Source organism: Lates calcarifer, linkage group LG7_1, assembly GCF_001640805.2.
Source record: "Lates calcarifer isolate ASB-BC8 linkage group LG7_1, TLL_Latcal_v3, whole genome shotgun sequence".
NCBI lineage: Eukaryota > Metazoa > Chordata > Actinopteri > Centropomidae > Lates > Lates calcarifer.
In genome coordinates this window covers 623,820-640,727 of record NC_066839.1, presented here as the reverse complement: position 1 = coordinate 640,727, position 16,908 = coordinate 623,820, and the positions used below count along the sequence as shown (strand labels likewise).

Below are 16,908 nucleotides of genomic sequence, written 5' to 3'. Positions count from 1 at the left end.
TATTAAGAGAATGTCTTGATTTAAAACACAGACTGTTGATTATTATCTCAGTATTGTTTAAGTCTAACGTTCTCAATATTAGTTTAGCAAGTAGATAAAATTCTGTTTTCTCATAATATATACTGTTTATTTTTATTATTTTATTTTCCTATGTATTTATCTGTTTAAATAAATAAATGAAAGAAACATTTCCTGTCCTCTGAAAATGTCAGTGAAAACAGGAAATGTCACCTCTGCAGTTTGACTCATCAGATTATTTATCTCACGTGTATAACACAAAGTGATTCATCAGTTAATTTTCATATTATTCTTATTGTTAGATAATAAATTCAGATTATTACACGGTGTTAAACACATTGTTCAGTTAAAGTTGAATTTTATTTTTGTTAGAGAAGTTGGCAGTTTCCTGTGTTAAAACCAGAGATGAGTTTTGTTGTCAGTTTGTATGAGTTGTAGTAGAAGCGGATTATGATGAGATCAGATGTTATAAATAGACCTGACAGATGTCGCTCTTCTCTTACATAAGATGGAGGACAGACATGTTTCTGTTTCTCTGCTTGTTCTGCAGCTTTAACTCAAACCTCTCAGGCCGCTCACAAACAAACTCTCAGGTTTTAAACGTTTGTTTCGGCAGCTGTTTGGATTCCAGCGTGTTTGAGTCACCAGCTCAATAAAGTTTGATTCAACACAAACACACCGCAGCGCCGGATTTTCAAAATAAAGCAGGGAATTCAGCGCTAACAGTTTACAAACATGGATAAAATGGGTAAATTATGCTGAATATATTATTATTATTACTGTATGTGGACATGTTTTAAGTATTCCGTGTTTTTCAGAAGATTTTATTGGTTTATTTCAAATAAAATAATGTATCTTATTAACTAATTAATTTAATAACTTGATTATTTTTCTTTTCGTGATCGATAATTCATGATTTTGTTTATGATTGGGGAGACTCTGACCCATCAGCTTAATGACTAATTTATGAGATTATTATGACTATTATTTTTTGTTCTTATTTAAAACACTTTGTATTTATTAAAATGTATTAATTTCAAGTATAAATATACTTCTATTTCATTATTATTATTGTAACATCCTCCATGTTTCATTTTACATTATTTTATTCTCAAATTTTACCTTGTTTACATTCGTCCGCTTCAAGTATTAATTGATTAATTTGTTACGTTTAAAAAACTTTTTAATGTAATAGGCGTCGCGCTTTTATTGTGAAGGCAGAGGCACTTCCGCCCCGCTCCTCCCGCTCCTCGCGCGCTTGACTCGGCAGCTTTCCGTCTTCCTGGTTTTTGCGGAGCGGAGGTTTTTGTGCCTGTTTGTGGACACAGTAAAGACTTCACCTGGACCAGACATACTCAGATTTATTCAGAAATGTGTTTCTAACGTGGAGTTTTTTATCCAAACTGTCGCTGACGTCTGAAATCTGATGTTGGGAGACTTTAATCTGAAAGAAGCAGCGGCGGCCGTTTCCGTTCAGCCCATTTAACATCCATCAGTCAGAACCGTCAAACATGAGACGGGACCGCACTTTTTTAACGTTTCTAATCGTTTTTACCTTCTTCACCGAGGCCGTCTCCTCTCCGCCTGCAGACACGGAGCCGCAGGAGTACGGTAGGTCTTTAAATATGGTTTTAATCCTGTGAATTCATAGAAATGTTTGGGTTTTTTAATAAGTAAAGTTCGTCAAAACAACGAGAATGACTCCAGTTAACAGAAGGCAGAATGTATGGAAGACCAATCCTGCCAAAAAAAATGCAAATATTAAATGAAAAGTATTTGAGTTTTAAAGTCAGAGTGAGGAGAAAACAAGTCATCAGTTTGACTTTATAAATTATAAATCTGATGTAATGAGTCAACATGTGACAATAAATCATAATTTTACTGTCGTATTTTATAATTGTGGTTAAATAATAGTAATAAAAACATTTATTGGGTCATAATAATATGTAATAAAGTTATAATTATCACAGCTCAGTGAGAATTTTGGGTTAATATGCACTAAAAATACATATTATCTCATATCACATGAAATTAAAAATATATACAAAAGTGAGAGTGTAGTTTAAAAAAGTGAAACACTTTTAACACATGTAAATATTATGTTATTAATCAAAAAGAAAGATAAAAAGTCAAAATTTTAGGGAATAAGCCAAAATTGTGTCATGATAAGTCTTAAAAATTAACAATTACGAGAAATTAAGTCAAAATTTTGGTTTTATAATCTTATATCATAGATATTAACTTTTTACATTGACATATACACTAATAATAAGACAAAATATAATTTATGATTGAAGAGTAAACCACCATGAAACATCCAAAACAACGTCAACACATCATGTAGAAATCAGATAAGTCACATGACTGGTTTATATCTAACAGCTTAATAACAATTAAAGAATTAATTGCAGCTAAAGGTGATTTACATAAACACAAAGATTCATAACATTTTAAATCAAATGAAACAAGGTTGAATCACACAATAAGATATTATAGGAACAGCCCAGTACGTACTCACTGTCTCATATTTGATCCTAAAGGATGATGAAAACCTCTGACTCTGTTTCCTCCTCAGACTCTCTCAGGTCGATGCTCGATGATTTCGACGTGCTTCCTCTCTCCAGCCTCGAGACACACTCCGTCCGCCGCCGCGACATCCAAACCCAGACTCATGTGGAGAAGACACTCAGCTTCGACGCCCTGCAGAGGTCAAACCCACGCCTCGGAGTCAGGTTTGATTCGTAAACTTCTGAAACAGCCTCTGATTCAACTCGTATGTTGTTTGTGCAGGCGGTTCAGACTATACCTGAGGACAAACGACGAGCTGTTCACAGAGGACTTCAGAGCCGTGGTCGTGGACGAGGATGGCCGAGAGCGGAGCTACCCAGTCAACAGACACAACTACTTCACCGGACACGTCATTGGTGAGACGCAAGGCAGGAGGTCTGGAGGTGAGAAAATGTAGAACTGATCCTTTAACTCTGCTTTTCTTTTCCAGGGGAGGAAAACTCTCGAGTTCAGGCTCACATCGACGACCACGAGTTCTCTGCTCACATCCTGACCGATGAGGCCGAGTATAACATCGAGGTAAAACATAAACACTGTCCGTTAATTAAAAAAATAAAAGCATTCGATGTCTCCTGACTCCGTCCTTCCTCTCAGCCTCTGTGGAGGTTCACGTCAGCGCCACCTGATGGTCGTCTGCTGATCTACCGCTCAGACGACATCAGGAACCTCAGCCGCCTCCACCAGCCGTCAGTCTGTGGCTACATGACCTCCAACCCCAGCCACCTCCTCCCTGACAGTGTCAGAGCAGCCATGTTGGAGGAGCAGGAGGAAGATGGTCAGTAGATCTAAACACAGACAGAAGAACAGAGGGGAGATTAACAGGAAACAGTTGTAGAAATTGATAAAGGAAGAGGAGGCAATCAGTCCAAGACTTCCTCAGAGACAAATACAGCAACTTCCTGTAGCATTTTTTTGAGGAAGGCTTTTTATCTAAAAACATATAAACACATAAAACATCTTCCCTCTTTATTTTACATGCTGATATAAAATGGTTTAACGCATTTAAAACACCCAGAGTTTCCTGACTGCAGCACTGACCTTTAATGTTTCCTGTCTTCACCTGGTCAGAGTCGGTGATCAGAGGGAAACGTCACGTCCACGACCACAAGAAAAACACCTGTCCTCTGCTGCTGGTGGCCGACCATCGCTTCTTCAAACACATGGGCCGAGAGGAGGAGAGCACCACGCTCAACTACCTGGTCAGAAAACAAGAGATTTAATCAACTTACACCAGATTTAATTTAACCCACTGACGTTAAAACCTGTTTTCAGATCGAGCTGATCGATCGCGTCGACGACATCTACCGGAACACGTCATGGGACGAGGAGTTCACAGGTTACGGAGTTCAGATCCAGCAGGTGAAGACGTCGACCAGACTCTGAAACTCACATTAAAACTCATTAGATACAGAAATTATGTAATTTCCCGAGGAGTCATCCAAAGGATCAATAAAGTCCGTCTAAGTTTCAACTTATCATAAATCAGAACTTCCTGTCTGTCATCAGATCATCATAGAGAAAAGTCCGACTCCTGTAGCTCCAGGAAAAAGCCACTTCAACATGAGAGGGAGCCCGATGGAGGACAGAGACGTCTGGGACGTTAAGAAGCTGCTGGAGGTAAAGAACCTGATCCACCTGGACTCCTCCTGACCCCAGTTTAAACCCCTGAATGTCTCCTCTGATGTCTCTGTGGTTTTGTCTTCCTGCAGCAGTTCAGCGTGGACATCGCAGAGAAAGCCTCCAATGTCTGCCTCGCTCACCTCTTCACCTACCAGGACTTCGACGAAGGGACTCTGGGTTTGGCCTACGTCGCCCCGTCCAAACCCGACATCCCCGGAGGACTCTGCTCCAAAGGTAGAGTCCTACTGGTTCAGCACTGGAAATAACGATGAATTTATTGATTATTTTGACCAATCAGATTCTTTGTTTCCGCAGCGTGTCCTTCGTCTACGAACGAACAGAGAGCGATTTACCTCAACACAGGTCTGACCAGCACCAAGAACTATGGGAAAACCATCCTCACTAAGGTGGTCCAGTGTTTTGAAATTTGTTGAATCACATGACCAGATATCACTGTCAGTTTGTGATGGTGTCTGGTGTCGTCTCCGACAGGAAGCAGACCTGGTGACGACCCACGAGCTCGGCCACAACTTCGGAGCGGAGCACGACCCCGACAACATCCCATACTGCGCCCCCCGGGAGGACCAGGGAGGGAAATACGTCATGTACCCAATCGCTGTGAGCGGAGACCACGTCAACAACAAGGTGCAGCCTTCTGCTCTTCGACCTTCACCTGCAGGACTGGGACACAAGTTTCAGGACATAGACCCGACTCTATCTGTTCTGATAAATCCTCTCTTCTGTTGCCAGCTGTTCTCTAACTGCAGTAAACGCTCCATAGTGAAGCGTCTGAGGTCAAAGGCGCCGTCCTGCTTCAAGGAAAGAAACATCAATGTGTGTGGGAACTCTCGGGTGGAGCAGGGGGAGGAGTGCGATCCAGGACTGCTTCACATCCACACGGACCGCTGCTGCACCGCTGACTGCAGGCTGAAACCCGGAGCTCAGTGCAGGTTAGAGACCATAATGGGGACAGGGGGTCGACAGCTTTTTCTGCAGCTGCACGAGAAAAATCAATAATGAAAATGATATTAATTCTACTTTGTCATTAAGATTTGATACAGGATTCTTCAGGTGTGGAGCGTAAAGAATCCGGGTATTAAACCAACTTAGAACAGATCCAATGGAATCACTTATCAGAACCATCCCTGTGTTGTGTTCCTCTGACATGAATCTTCTGTGTTCAGTGACAGGAACAGCGCGTGCTGTAAAAACTGCAGGTTCGAGTCCAAAGGTGAGGTCTGCCAGGAGCCCATCGACGCCACCTGTAAAGGACACTCCTACTGCACAGGTCAGGACACACGGGTCAGTCAGTCAGAGGTTAGGTATCAGCCGTCTGGTCCTGATGCTTCATGTCTGTTGTGTTTGTGTCGACAGGAAACAGCAGCGAATGTCCGCCGCCTGAAAACGCTCCAGATAAAACGGTGTGTCTGGACAACGGAGAGTGTCTGAACGGAGAGTGTATTCCTTTCTGTCAGGCCATCTTGAAGCTGCAGCCCTGTGCCTGCAACGGTACGAAAACTTTAAGTCCAGTTAAATGAGTCTCTGTCACGTCAGAGTGTCTTAGCTTCTAGTTTTGTCTGCAGCAGCAATAACGAGTCTTTCTTGTTTGTAGAAACCAACTCGTCATGTAAAGTCTGTTGTCGGAGCAGCAGTGGAGTCTGCGCCCCCTACCAGGACAAAACAGGAAGCTTTCTGTTCCTGCGTAAAGGCAAACCCTGCACCGTGGGCTTCTGTGACGGAGCGGTGAGAGGACTCATCGATAAAACAAACCTCTCACCTTTTCTGATGTAGACAGCAGGATGTATGAGTGTGCTGATGGCTGTTGTTTCTGCAGGGGAAGTGTATGAAGCAGGTGCAGGATGTCGTGGAGCGACTGTGGGATTTCATCGACAAACTTGACATCAACACGTTCGGGAAGTTTCTGGCCGACAACATCGTGGGTTCAGTGGTGGCGTTCTCCCTGCTCTTCTGGGTTCCCTTCAGCATCCTGGTCCACTGTGTGGTGGGTCTCTGCAGATCTCAGTCGATCCTGATCACATCTTAAAGCGACAACAGACTACTTTTTTGTTTTTTGAAGGCACAGTGTAATGGCCGTAGAGTAACAACACCTTCATAGTTTAGATTGGTTCCCTATCAGCCTTGGTTTCACTCTGCAGTTCTTTCTGCCACCAGGCACATCATCTCTCAGGAAAACAAAGAGAACAGAGCTTCTGTTTTCTCTGGTAGCTATCGATAGCTTTCCCCAGGTAGAGGAAATGGTGGCCAGTGGAACCAGAAAATGAGCCAAAAGAAAGATTGATAGAAACACAAGTGAACCTTGGACTTTATGGATGTTTTAATGGTCCACCAGGATCTGTTCTGTTAGTCCTTATGTCCAGTCCGAGTATGGAGAGAGTTCAAACCGACAGTCAAACACAGCTCTGAGATCAGGGTTTCTAATCCAAACTGGGATTCTTACGGTTGTTCCTTGCTTTGGACAGTAGCCAGACGGATACAAGGCAGCCATGTTGCTAATGCTAACGCTAGCAGCTGGACACAAACAGATAATTCATTGTCTGTTTGATAATCGACGATTCACAAACACTAGAGGCGAAGTTGTCCGTGAAGCCTTCTGAATACTGATCAGTACTTTTATATTATTATATATTATAATATTTTAAGGAGAATTTCTCACCCTTCATGTTTTTGTATCTTTACACTTTTTCAGGACAAGAAGTTGGATAAACAATATGAACAGACGACCAAGTCTTTGTTCTTCCCCAGTGTGAGTAAATACACTGTGTAATGTTGCTAAATGTTAAATAATTCAGTCATCAGTCAAAATATAAAAACTACATCCCACTCCTTAAACCATGAAATGCCACTGACTCTGACTTTCTAAATTTTCCCAGAATGCCGAGCTCCTGAGCAGCCTGGAGTCTGCGTCAGTTCGGATCTTCAAACCTCCTAACTTCCCCACCGCCGCCCCTCTCCGTTTCCAACCGTCCGGCCCCCAACAGACCAGCACCCCTCCGGTCTCCGGCTTTGCTCCCAGCCCTGACCCTGGCCCGACTCCCGGTCAAGCCCCTCCTCCCCCTGCTCTGGACAGCCCCCGCATGGCCACCATCCAGGAGGACCCCAGCTTGGACTCCCACCTGGATGAGGAGGCCCTGGAGGAGGCGTTCGGGCGTCCGGCGGGTGCAGCTCAGCGCTCCTTTGAGGACCTGACGGAGAAAGGCGTGACAAGTCGCAGCGAGAAGGCGCTGCTGTTCAGACTGCAGAGACAACATCAGATCGACACCAAGGAGACGCAGTGCTGAGGCAGGTGGACTTCCTGTCCGACACCAGGTGGTTCATCCCGTTCAGGTCTTTGAGTTCTGGTTTTACAGCTTTTTAAACTGGCTCTGTACTGAAGACCGATGCATGGCTGCTTTGTTACAGTAAAACTCTGATCACACAGGTTTGACACCTTTTTACGTTGTTTTCCACGTCCTCATGTTTTTTAAAATAAGACCAGGTCCAACACGGATCAGAAAATCACTTTTTTATTGTCTAGAGAAAATCTGCCTTCAAAGTGTCTCCTGTGTGGTCAGACCTTGGCTTCAAATCGTTGCTTAATCCTTCTTCAGCTGGAAAATTCACTTCAGGATCCGTCCTCATCACGAGTTAAAGTTTTGTATCATGGAGACACAAATCACATTGTTCTTGAAGCTGTAGCATCCAGGGCGGAGTATCAAACATGTTTTGGTACCAATTAAATTTGGCTCAGAATCTCCATACTGGTTTTAGTTCCTGAATGCCCCTTGAATGGCTCATGCTCATTTCTGTTGCCTTATGCCCTTTCTAGTTATCAAACCTTCCTGCGCTTAACGTTTAGTTCCTAAATGCCCCATGTTCATTTTAGTTCCTGAACACCCAGTTTAGTTCTGCCATTAGTCAAGCAATAAAAAAAAAATGCTTTTAGAGAGTTTTATTCAGGTGCAGAGACGAAATGAAAGTTTTTCTTCTAAGAACTTCAGTTTGTTTTATATTTCTGAAATTAAGGAATCAAAACTCAGGTATCAAAATGTTTCAGATGATAGCTCAGCTCTACCTGCAGTGCTGATTTAAAATCTTAAGTATTAAGAATGACAATCATCTACGTACAGAGTGCCTGTTTAACGGAAGCAATAACTTTGTTTGTGACTTAAACTTGATCTTAAAAAAGTCGATATTTGGTCGACATCAGCGTCAGAAAACATCACCAGCATTTAGAGAAACAGCAGTTTGTTCTGGAGCTTCTACTTAACGATTTATAGACGGTGTCAGATCTCAGATAAACTTCTCACCATCAAACATCCAGGTTCAGGTGGCCTGGCTGCTGCTGGTACAGAGACTCAGAGTGTTCAAAACTGAATTATATTATGAAATCAATAATCATGGAAATAAATACAGACAAAATATTATCTAAGTATGAATTTGTGAATTATTATTTGGGTGTCCTGTGCCCTGTTGAAACTAATTCATAGACTTTATCTGTGTATTTTTATTTCACAGTGTTATATTTGTTTGATTTTGAAACCTTTGGGCCTCCATATTTTAGAGTCAAAAATTAAGCATCAATAAGAAAACAGGCACCCGATCAGCCGACGACATCACCTGTATTTTACAAGCACCAGGTGTTAAAACTTCAGGTTTTCACTGTAGATTATTTAAAGCCTAATAAATATTTAAAAAGCCAATAAAGCAATAATCAGTCGTTTCATCACGACAGCAACAAAAGTGCCAAAAATTCAATGGCTTCGGCTCCTCAGACGTGATTATTTGTAGAAAGTTTTTTACAGATTCATAGACAAAAGGATTTATTGTGAAAATATTCAGCAGATTAATCGACAGAGACATAATCAACAGTCAAAACTTTAAAAGGCCAAAGTTCACTGAAAGCTAATGAAGCGGCCAAATATTTTATTTATTCACTTGTTTGCTATATAAATCAGTAAATGTCAGTTCAGAGGTCAAAGATCTTTATCAGAAATGTTCTGAGTTGATTTTAAATATTTAAAAATGTAAAATATGTGAAGGGATTTTTTGGTTGGTTTGGTTTTCTACATTTTCTATTCATGTAAGAAGATTTAAATATTTTGGGAGAATTTAAGGCAGTTGGAGTTAGGAAATGTAAACATATACGTAAACTCCACAAACAAAAACATTTTAACATTGGCCTCAAAGTTTCAGTCGACTTTTAGTAAAAATCGTTTCTGTTTTTCAGGATCAAGTGTCTCACTGGGAATTGAACCCGGCATTGTTAGTGCCTTGCTCAACGTACTGAGCTACACAAGACTCTGTAAATAAATATTATACATATGCAAATGTTACTGCTACAGAAAATACTCATATCTGACGTGGTCGTCTGTTTCTGTTTATAAAGTCGCAACATTTGAAGTTTATTTATGATTAAATTCTCTTTCTATGGAAGCCCATTCCTACCAAACAAGTCAATTTTAATTACAATAGAACTGATTATTTTGATAATTGACTAAACATCTAAATCTTTTTTCAGGCAGTAAGAGCTAAAGATATATATATCTTTAAAGAGACGTTGGTCTAAAGGATGTTATGATGGGCATTTTCTTTACTCTTTTCTAATGTTTTATAGATTAAATAATTGAATGATTAATCAGAAATATAACCAGCAGGTTAATCAATAATAGTTCATTATATTTTTAATTAAATATCTTTAAAACATACAGCGCCCTATAAACATTTCATAGTTTTTTGTTTTTTTTTGGCAGTTGTGGGCTTCCCTATTTTCTAAACTGTTGAGGATTTACGTTTCTGTTCAGAGTCGATCTTTCAGTCTGATGTGACTGTGTTTTTTTTTTTTTTTGGATGAGTTGAAAACACAGTGGTGTATGTTGTAATGTTAAAATCCCTTTAAATCAAACTTCAGTCAAAAAACCAAGGTTTTTACAGCTGTTTTCATGGTTTCAAATCAACCTGTGTCACTGGGAGAACAATCAAGCTGTTTGGTACCACAGTTTAATTTTCAATAAATCTGTTTGTTTTTTATTGATCGTCAAACTTTTGTTCTCAAGTCTTGTATTGTTTTATTTTTTTTAACTGAAACTCAGACTGTTGTTAAATCTGTATTTTTTAAGTGTCAGTCTGGAATCAGTTCTTCTCTTCCTCTGTGGTATTCAAATGCACTAGTCAGTATTTTAATGTTGTGTTTTACATGTGTTGAGTCCTGTGCACTGTGACGTTTCAGTCTTTTGTTTTATGCTGATGATCGTTTGTATTGATCCATTTAAAGCTTTTGAGTTTAATGTGTTGACGTCATCGTGTTTACCTGTCGGACTGTGACGTTCAGTCTGAAAATAAAATGTTTTCTCAGTTCTACACTTTGCTTCACTGATTATTAAATCCTGTCAATACCTTCTTCCAGAGCTTTCAACCGAATCACAGGTTCAGTCGTTTCAGATTCAGGAGACGTTATGTTTCAGCTCATAACGCTATAAACCAACTACACCACGGTCACATGACGTCAACGTCTCCACCACTAAGCTTCCAACTGGTCATTTCATTTAGCTCTGAGCTCTTCTACAAAAGCCTTTCTTCTTAGAAAGTTAGTGAGAGTTTGAAAGAGCGTGAGTAGAAACACAACGAGGCTGTAAAGGTGGATTGGTGAGTAGATGGGTTTTCATGTTAACGTCCCCGACAACCTCTGTAGTCTCATTTAGACACTCGTTAGCAACCGCCTTTTTTAAGACACGTAAAAGCTTCAAACATCAGGAGTGGGGGATTTACTGACCCATTTTATGTCGGAGAATAAAACCTGAAAATGTCTGGAGCTTGTGTTAAAACCACAGACCTTATTTCAGACATTTAACCAGAAACACACTGACTCTGGGACGAGGGAACAGGAAGTGCTAACATGCTAACATGCTAACTGACTTCCTGGTTTTAGGATCAGTCCTACATAGATCCATTTAGGAAAAACAAACGAAGGTGATTAGATTATTTGACAGCGACGGTGTCAAATAATTCCTCCTGGCGTTGCTGAGATGTTCATGAGAACTGGATGGACGACCTGAGAACATTTAACAGAATAATTCACCTTTAACTGAAGAATCTCAAACCAGATTTTTGATTTTTGAGGAAACAAACGTTTATTTTCCTCCTGAAGGAATCAAATGATTTTTAGCTTTACAGATAAATCAGATACAAAAACAGTCGACGCTGGTGTTGATTCCTTTGGAATCACGTTTCCAACAAAGAGTTTGTCTTTGTTAAAGAAGGCGGTGACACGTCACCTCAGGTCGAGTTTAACTGGTTTCTATTTGCTTCTACTGCAGCAGGTAAAGATGTGTTTCTGTTATAAACCAGCTCTTTATTAACCGATCGCACAGTGAGGTGAAGTGTTACCAGGAAATCAAACATCAGTTCATCATCATCAGATCCACCTGTTGTCAGGTGTTACTGCCGGTGACATCACAGAGTGGGCATGGTCGGTCAGAGGGCGGGGCTGAGGGCGTCGTAGAGTCGGTGGACGGCGACCTCCACCATCTCCCTCAGGGAGTCGTCCTCCGCACAGGCCACGGTCTGCAGGGTCAGAGGTCAGAGGTCAGGTAAAGGTTTGAAATAAACGAGACTGAGGCGTTCAGGTGTCAGACTCACTCTGGTCTCCGGGTCAATGAACGCTGTGACTCCGTCCACCGTCACACTCAGGTTTTCTCCGTCTTTGACATTCACACAGTCGTTCCCGAACATGTCGCTGCAACAGACAACGCTCGCGTTACTCTGCTGGTTCGTCTGAACGTTTATACGCTCTTATTTTGAAAGTCACATCGTTCGCAAACAAAACGTCGTAAATAGTTGTTTGTTTTTTTAACAGCACCAAAAAGATTTGTTTTAAAGTCTGACAATAAATTTTAATAAAAATCAGTATTGTATCTTTTTTAAAACCATTTTCCTGCTGCTCTCTTACAAAGGGTGCGTTTGTTTTCTGATGTGAGGACGTCCAGGTGGGTGGAGCTTCAGAAAGCATCAGTTACCAGAGAGAAACCAAACTGACTTGAGCCTCTCTGCAGGTTGTTGTGTTGACTCCACCCACCTGACACTCCAGGCAGAGTAAAACAAACACCCCCATGCGACGGTTCAGTACTCACTGCAGCATGAGCCCCAGTCTCTCTACGAACACCTCGGCGTCGAACGTTTCCTTCTTGCCTTCAGCGACTGAAACAAATAAACACGACTCGTTAAAGTTTCTGTGCGGAATAAAACGTACGTGTTGTCGTGTTGCATTCACTGACATTTCTGAGCGTTGGGGTTCGACTGGACCTCCAGGATCACTGTGGTGACGGCATCGGCGTACATGTCGTTGAGCGGGTTGGCGATCCACTGAGACAAGAACAAATTAAGTCAGTGACAACGTTATGGAGGATTCCTACAGAGATAGAGCTTAAACATCTCTATTCATCAGCACCAGACTCCGTTGACAAAAACAGGGATTTAACCAGGAGCTGCTGGAATACCACTGCCTCCATCTGTTAGTGTGTCTGCGTTACTGTGAGGTACTTTCACTTCAGTAAAGTATCTGATTACTTCTTCCACCACTGAAAGTCACACAGTAACACAGTCACACTAACAGATGGAGGCAGTGGTATTCCAGCAGCTCCTGGTTAAATCCCTGTTTTTGTCAATGGAGTCTGGTATTGATATATAGAGCTGTTTCTGGTTGTCTGTAAACTGACCTCCAGCAGCACCATTCCGGCCTCGTGAACCAGAGTGATGCTCTTAAAGATCCTGATGGTGATTTTCTCTGCTCCCTCCACCTGCTCCACGTCTCCTACAAACAGCAGAAACAGGAAGTTACATTTAAAAGTGTGCTCTGAAACTTCACGCTGTTTATACCGGAGGTGAGTCCAGGTGAGGTGTTGACCCACCTGCGAGGCTTCGAAGCTGGCTGACCAGCAGGGAGATGGGTCCAGTGTACGGGATGGCCTGAGTCTGCGTCACCATCCCCATACTCAGATCTGTGTAGTCTGAACGAGGAGACAGGAGACGAGATGTTAACGTTCCCGACAACCTCTGTAGTCTCATTTAGACACTCGTTAGCAACCGCCTTTTTTAAGACACGTAAAAGCTTCAAACATCAGGAGTGGGGGATTTACTGACCCATTTTATGTCGGAGAATCAAACCTGAAAATGTCTTGAGCTTGTGTTAAAACCACAGACCTTATTTCAGACATTTAACCAGAGTTACTGACCGGAGAGGTCGGACGGCGTCAGGATGTGATAGTTGAAGTTTCTCTTGACGAGGATCCCGGAGATCCTCTGACCCTGACTGCACTTCCTGTCCGCCAGAGAGCCCATCACCTGCAGCAGAGCATGCTGGGAGTTAACACGGACCGAACAGTGAAACCGATCAGATTCTGTGGACTCAGACGAACCTTGGCCAGTTTCTCTCCTCTGAAGTTCAGTGTGACGGCCTCAGTGTTTCGGGGGTTGTGGACTTCGATGTGGACCTCGTTGTTGTCTTCGTACTCGCGGATCAGAGCCGCCTTCAGACGGGCCATCTCGTTCTGCTCGCCGTGGACCAGGATCTGAAGATGGGAACCAAATGGACCTGTGAGGATCTGAACCCTGAAGTTCTCCTGTGGGTGTGTGTGTGTGTGTGTGTGTGTGTGTGTGGTCATGTGATTACCACATGCGGAGGTTTGAGCGCTCTGATGAACTCGCTGGTCTGCTGGTAGTCGGTGTGAGCGGAGAAGGAGATGTAGTCCACCGACATCTTCAGAGGAAGCTTCTGACCCGACATGGTCGTGATTTCATCAGGCTCCGTCATGATGTGCTGCGACACACACACACACACACACACACACACACACACACACACACACACATTAGACTGATGTTCGCCACCTTCTTCTCGGTGATGAAGGTCGTGACGCATTGATCAATGAAAATAAACAGAATGATGGATGGACGAGGTGTGGACACCGAGCATCAGCATCATTTTGACGTATTCTACATGTAGATACGTCTCAAATTATAAACACACGACTCGTTAAACTTCACACAAACTAATCTAAGTTCACACCGACTCAGCCGCCTGACATCTGAACCATCAAACCAGGGTTCATTCACCCTGACTTCCCCTGATAACCGTGGGTTAAACCAGAGGAGGTTAAACTCATCAGTCAACATCAGCCTCTGATCTATGTTCACCTTCGTCTCTCGGACCTGGACTCACCTTGGCGAGCGTTCCCTCCACGCAGTACCCGGCGATGATGACTCCGTTCCTCTTGTCTGTGCACCAGCTCTCAAACAGCTCTCTGGACAGGCCGCTCTGCATCATACCGGGAGACGCCATCACCACGCTGGGGCCGATGTCGTCGAAGTGATCCATGCTCTGAAACACAGACGGACGTGAGGCGAAGTTCACGATACGACCCGACAAACCTCGGGAGGTCGGACGACTCACCTTGAGGTTGCTGATGTGTTTGAAGACGAAGGGGTTGTTGATGTTGATGGCCTTGCGGATCTTGTCATTCATGGCGTTGATGTAGGTCTGGTACACCGCCATGCACTTCCTGGCCAGAGACGAGGCGTAGTAGATGGGAATGTCGTGGAGCTCTGGGTGGTTCTGCCAGTACTCGTCTGGTTTGGACAGGACAGGTGATTACAGTGTGAACGACTGAGGCTTAAATCTGACCTGGACTTTCTCTGACTCGTCTCGTCGTCTCACCGAGGATGAGCAGGAGCTCCTGAGCTCGTCCCAGAGCGAAGACGGGGATCAGACACCGACCCTCTCTGTTCACAATGTCATGGACGGTGTTGCAGAAACGAGCCTCCCTCTCCTCTCGCTTCTCGTGGATGTGAGTCCCGTACGTTGACTCCTGACACGAAAACACCGACAGACCGTCACGTCGAATTGTCTGCTCAGTGTTTGAATAAAGTTTAACGTTTGAATCTGTGCAGCTTCACTCACAGTGATGAGGATGTCTGGTTTGACGCTGGGGATCTCTGCTGCCATCAGATGTCTGTCCTCCTGACGGGAGAAGTCTCCTGTGTACAACAACTACACACACACGAAAATCATCAGAGGAAGTCTGGACGTCTTCAGAGGAGCCTGTAAAGCGACCGGCGTTTTGTTACCTTGACGCCGGCGATCTCGATCATGAACATGGCGGCTCCGAGGACGTGTCCGGCGTGGTAACACCAGAACTTGATGCCAGCCACCTCCTTCACCTCGTGGAAGTTGATGGTCTCGATCTTCTCCATGCTGTCCTCCAGGTCGGTCTCAGTGTAGAGCATGTCGTCCGCTGAGATGTTACTGCGACAAATACCACGAGGCGGCGTTAAAACACGTCACACACTCAGTCTGACTGACTCTGACTCTGACTCTGACTCGGTCCTACCTGACTTTGACGTAGTCGGACAGCAGCCAGCGGTAGATGGCCTTGGTGGCGTGAGTCATGAAGGTTCGTCCTTTGAAGCTGGTCTTCTGCAGGAACCAGGGCAGAGCTCCACAGTGGTCCAGGTGGAAGCTGAGGGAGGAGGGTTAAAGGTTAGACAGGATCAAAACGGAGGAACCGGTCTCAGTGAGTTTTCTGGTCCTGGATTCTGGATCTGATTCCTGGACTCACTGGCTGATGAGCAGCAGGTCGATCTCGGCCGGATCGATCAGGTCAATGTACGGCAGAGCGTCCATTCCCTCCAGACCAGGATGGATCCCACAGTCCAACTAAACCACAACACACAGGTGTTAATACACTGAGGTGAGTCTACACTCTGATGTTAAACATGACGTGACAAACAGCACAGGCAGCGTTACCATGATCTTTCTTCCCTTGAACTCCAGGATGATGCAGGATCGTCCCACCTCCTGACCTGCTCCCCTGGACACAAACAGTGAAATCATCACTAACATACAGATGGTTTTATATGTTACTGTCATACCAGACAAACAACAGGGCAAAAATCAATCAACAAAAACATCAATGTTTGTTGATGCAGTTCTTCTTAAATAACCGAAACATTGGTCTAAGCCGAAATGAAGAGTTCCTTCTAAACAGTCATTTTAAGTCCTAAAAGCTCAAGCTTAACAAGATTTTTCCTTCACTGACAGAGAAGAACTTTTAAATGAGGCCGTTTCTGAATGGAGTTTGGTGCAGCAGCAGACACAGGCGCTAACTGGTAAAACCAGGTAAAAGTTGGGTTTAAACTCACAGCGGGCGGATGAGCAGTTGGTCACTTTCCTCCGCGGGAACAGTTGTGTCCGGTTTCCGTTTAGCTGCCATGTTTACTTCAACAAATCGACAGATATTTAACTACAGCTGTTTAATTCATCGCTGTTTTAGCTGCTGCGCGCGTATCCGCAACTTTTGCTCTCGTGTCGTCGCTTCCGGCCCGCCGATAAATCTGTCCGTGTAGTACACCGCTCAGGAAATCAGTTCCTCCCTCCAGGAAAATATGAAATAAACATTCTCATAGTATTTAAACGTTAACAATAAACAGATAACTAACTAACTTCCAAAATAAATAAATAAAAACACGGGAGAATATGTTGTAATTTAAAAATTTGACTTCAAAAGTTTAAAAAAAGTAAAAAGAAGTCATCAGAAGTCATTAATTACTCGACATTTATCAGCATGAAAGAAAAATATGTTTCTGTATTGTTGTTTCTTTGTCTGTTATTATTATTATTATTATTATTAGACTAAATAAAATTACAAAAGC

The 16,908-nt window shown here is 43.1% G+C and overlaps 2 protein-coding genes across 2 annotated transcripts; one reads left to right on the top strand and one right to left on the bottom strand.

Annotated features, from left to right (window-relative positions):
* The first annotated feature begins 1,274 nt into the window (after nucleotides 1-1,274).
* Nucleotides 1,275-10,563, top strand: adam17b (ADAM metallopeptidase domain 17b). The gene is made up of 18 exons (XM_018688745.2): nucleotides 1,275-1,629; nucleotides 2,594-2,726; nucleotides 2,809-2,942; nucleotides 3,017-3,105; nucleotides 3,181-3,361; nucleotides 3,655-3,785; nucleotides 3,859-3,945; nucleotides 4,093-4,203; nucleotides 4,296-4,440; nucleotides 4,522-4,613; nucleotides 4,699-4,851; nucleotides 4,957-5,156; nucleotides 5,391-5,494; nucleotides 5,581-5,715; nucleotides 5,819-5,949; nucleotides 6,041-6,208; nucleotides 6,914-6,970; nucleotides 7,098-10,563. Exons 1-18 carry the CDS (start codon nucleotides 1,530-1,532, stop codon nucleotides 7,503-7,505), a joined length of 2,559 nt encoding a protein of 852 aa, XP_018544261.1. The 5' UTR covers nucleotides 1,275-1,529; the 3' UTR covers nucleotides 7,506-10,563.
* Nucleotides 10,564-11,320: 757 nt separating this feature from the next.
* cpsf3 (cleavage and polyadenylation specific factor 3) lies at nucleotides 11,321-16,576 on the bottom strand. The gene is made up of 18 exons (XM_018688744.2): nucleotides 16,399-16,576; nucleotides 16,004-16,067; nucleotides 15,816-15,913; nucleotides 15,588-15,716; nucleotides 15,325-15,502; nucleotides 15,158-15,247; nucleotides 14,915-15,065; nucleotides 14,651-14,826; nucleotides 14,420-14,578; nucleotides 13,871-14,017; nucleotides 13,617-13,769; nucleotides 13,434-13,542; nucleotides 13,110-13,208; nucleotides 12,918-13,012; nucleotides 12,477-12,564; nucleotides 12,333-12,399; nucleotides 11,842-11,938; nucleotides 11,321-11,766 (listed from the first exon to the last, which is right to left on the bottom strand). Exons 1-18 carry the CDS (start codon nucleotides 16,467-16,469, stop codon nucleotides 11,677-11,679), a joined length of 2,061 nt encoding a protein of 686 aa, XP_018544260.1. The 5' UTR covers nucleotides 16,470-16,576; the 3' UTR covers nucleotides 11,321-11,676.
* Nucleotides 16,577-16,908: the final 332 nt, after the last annotated feature.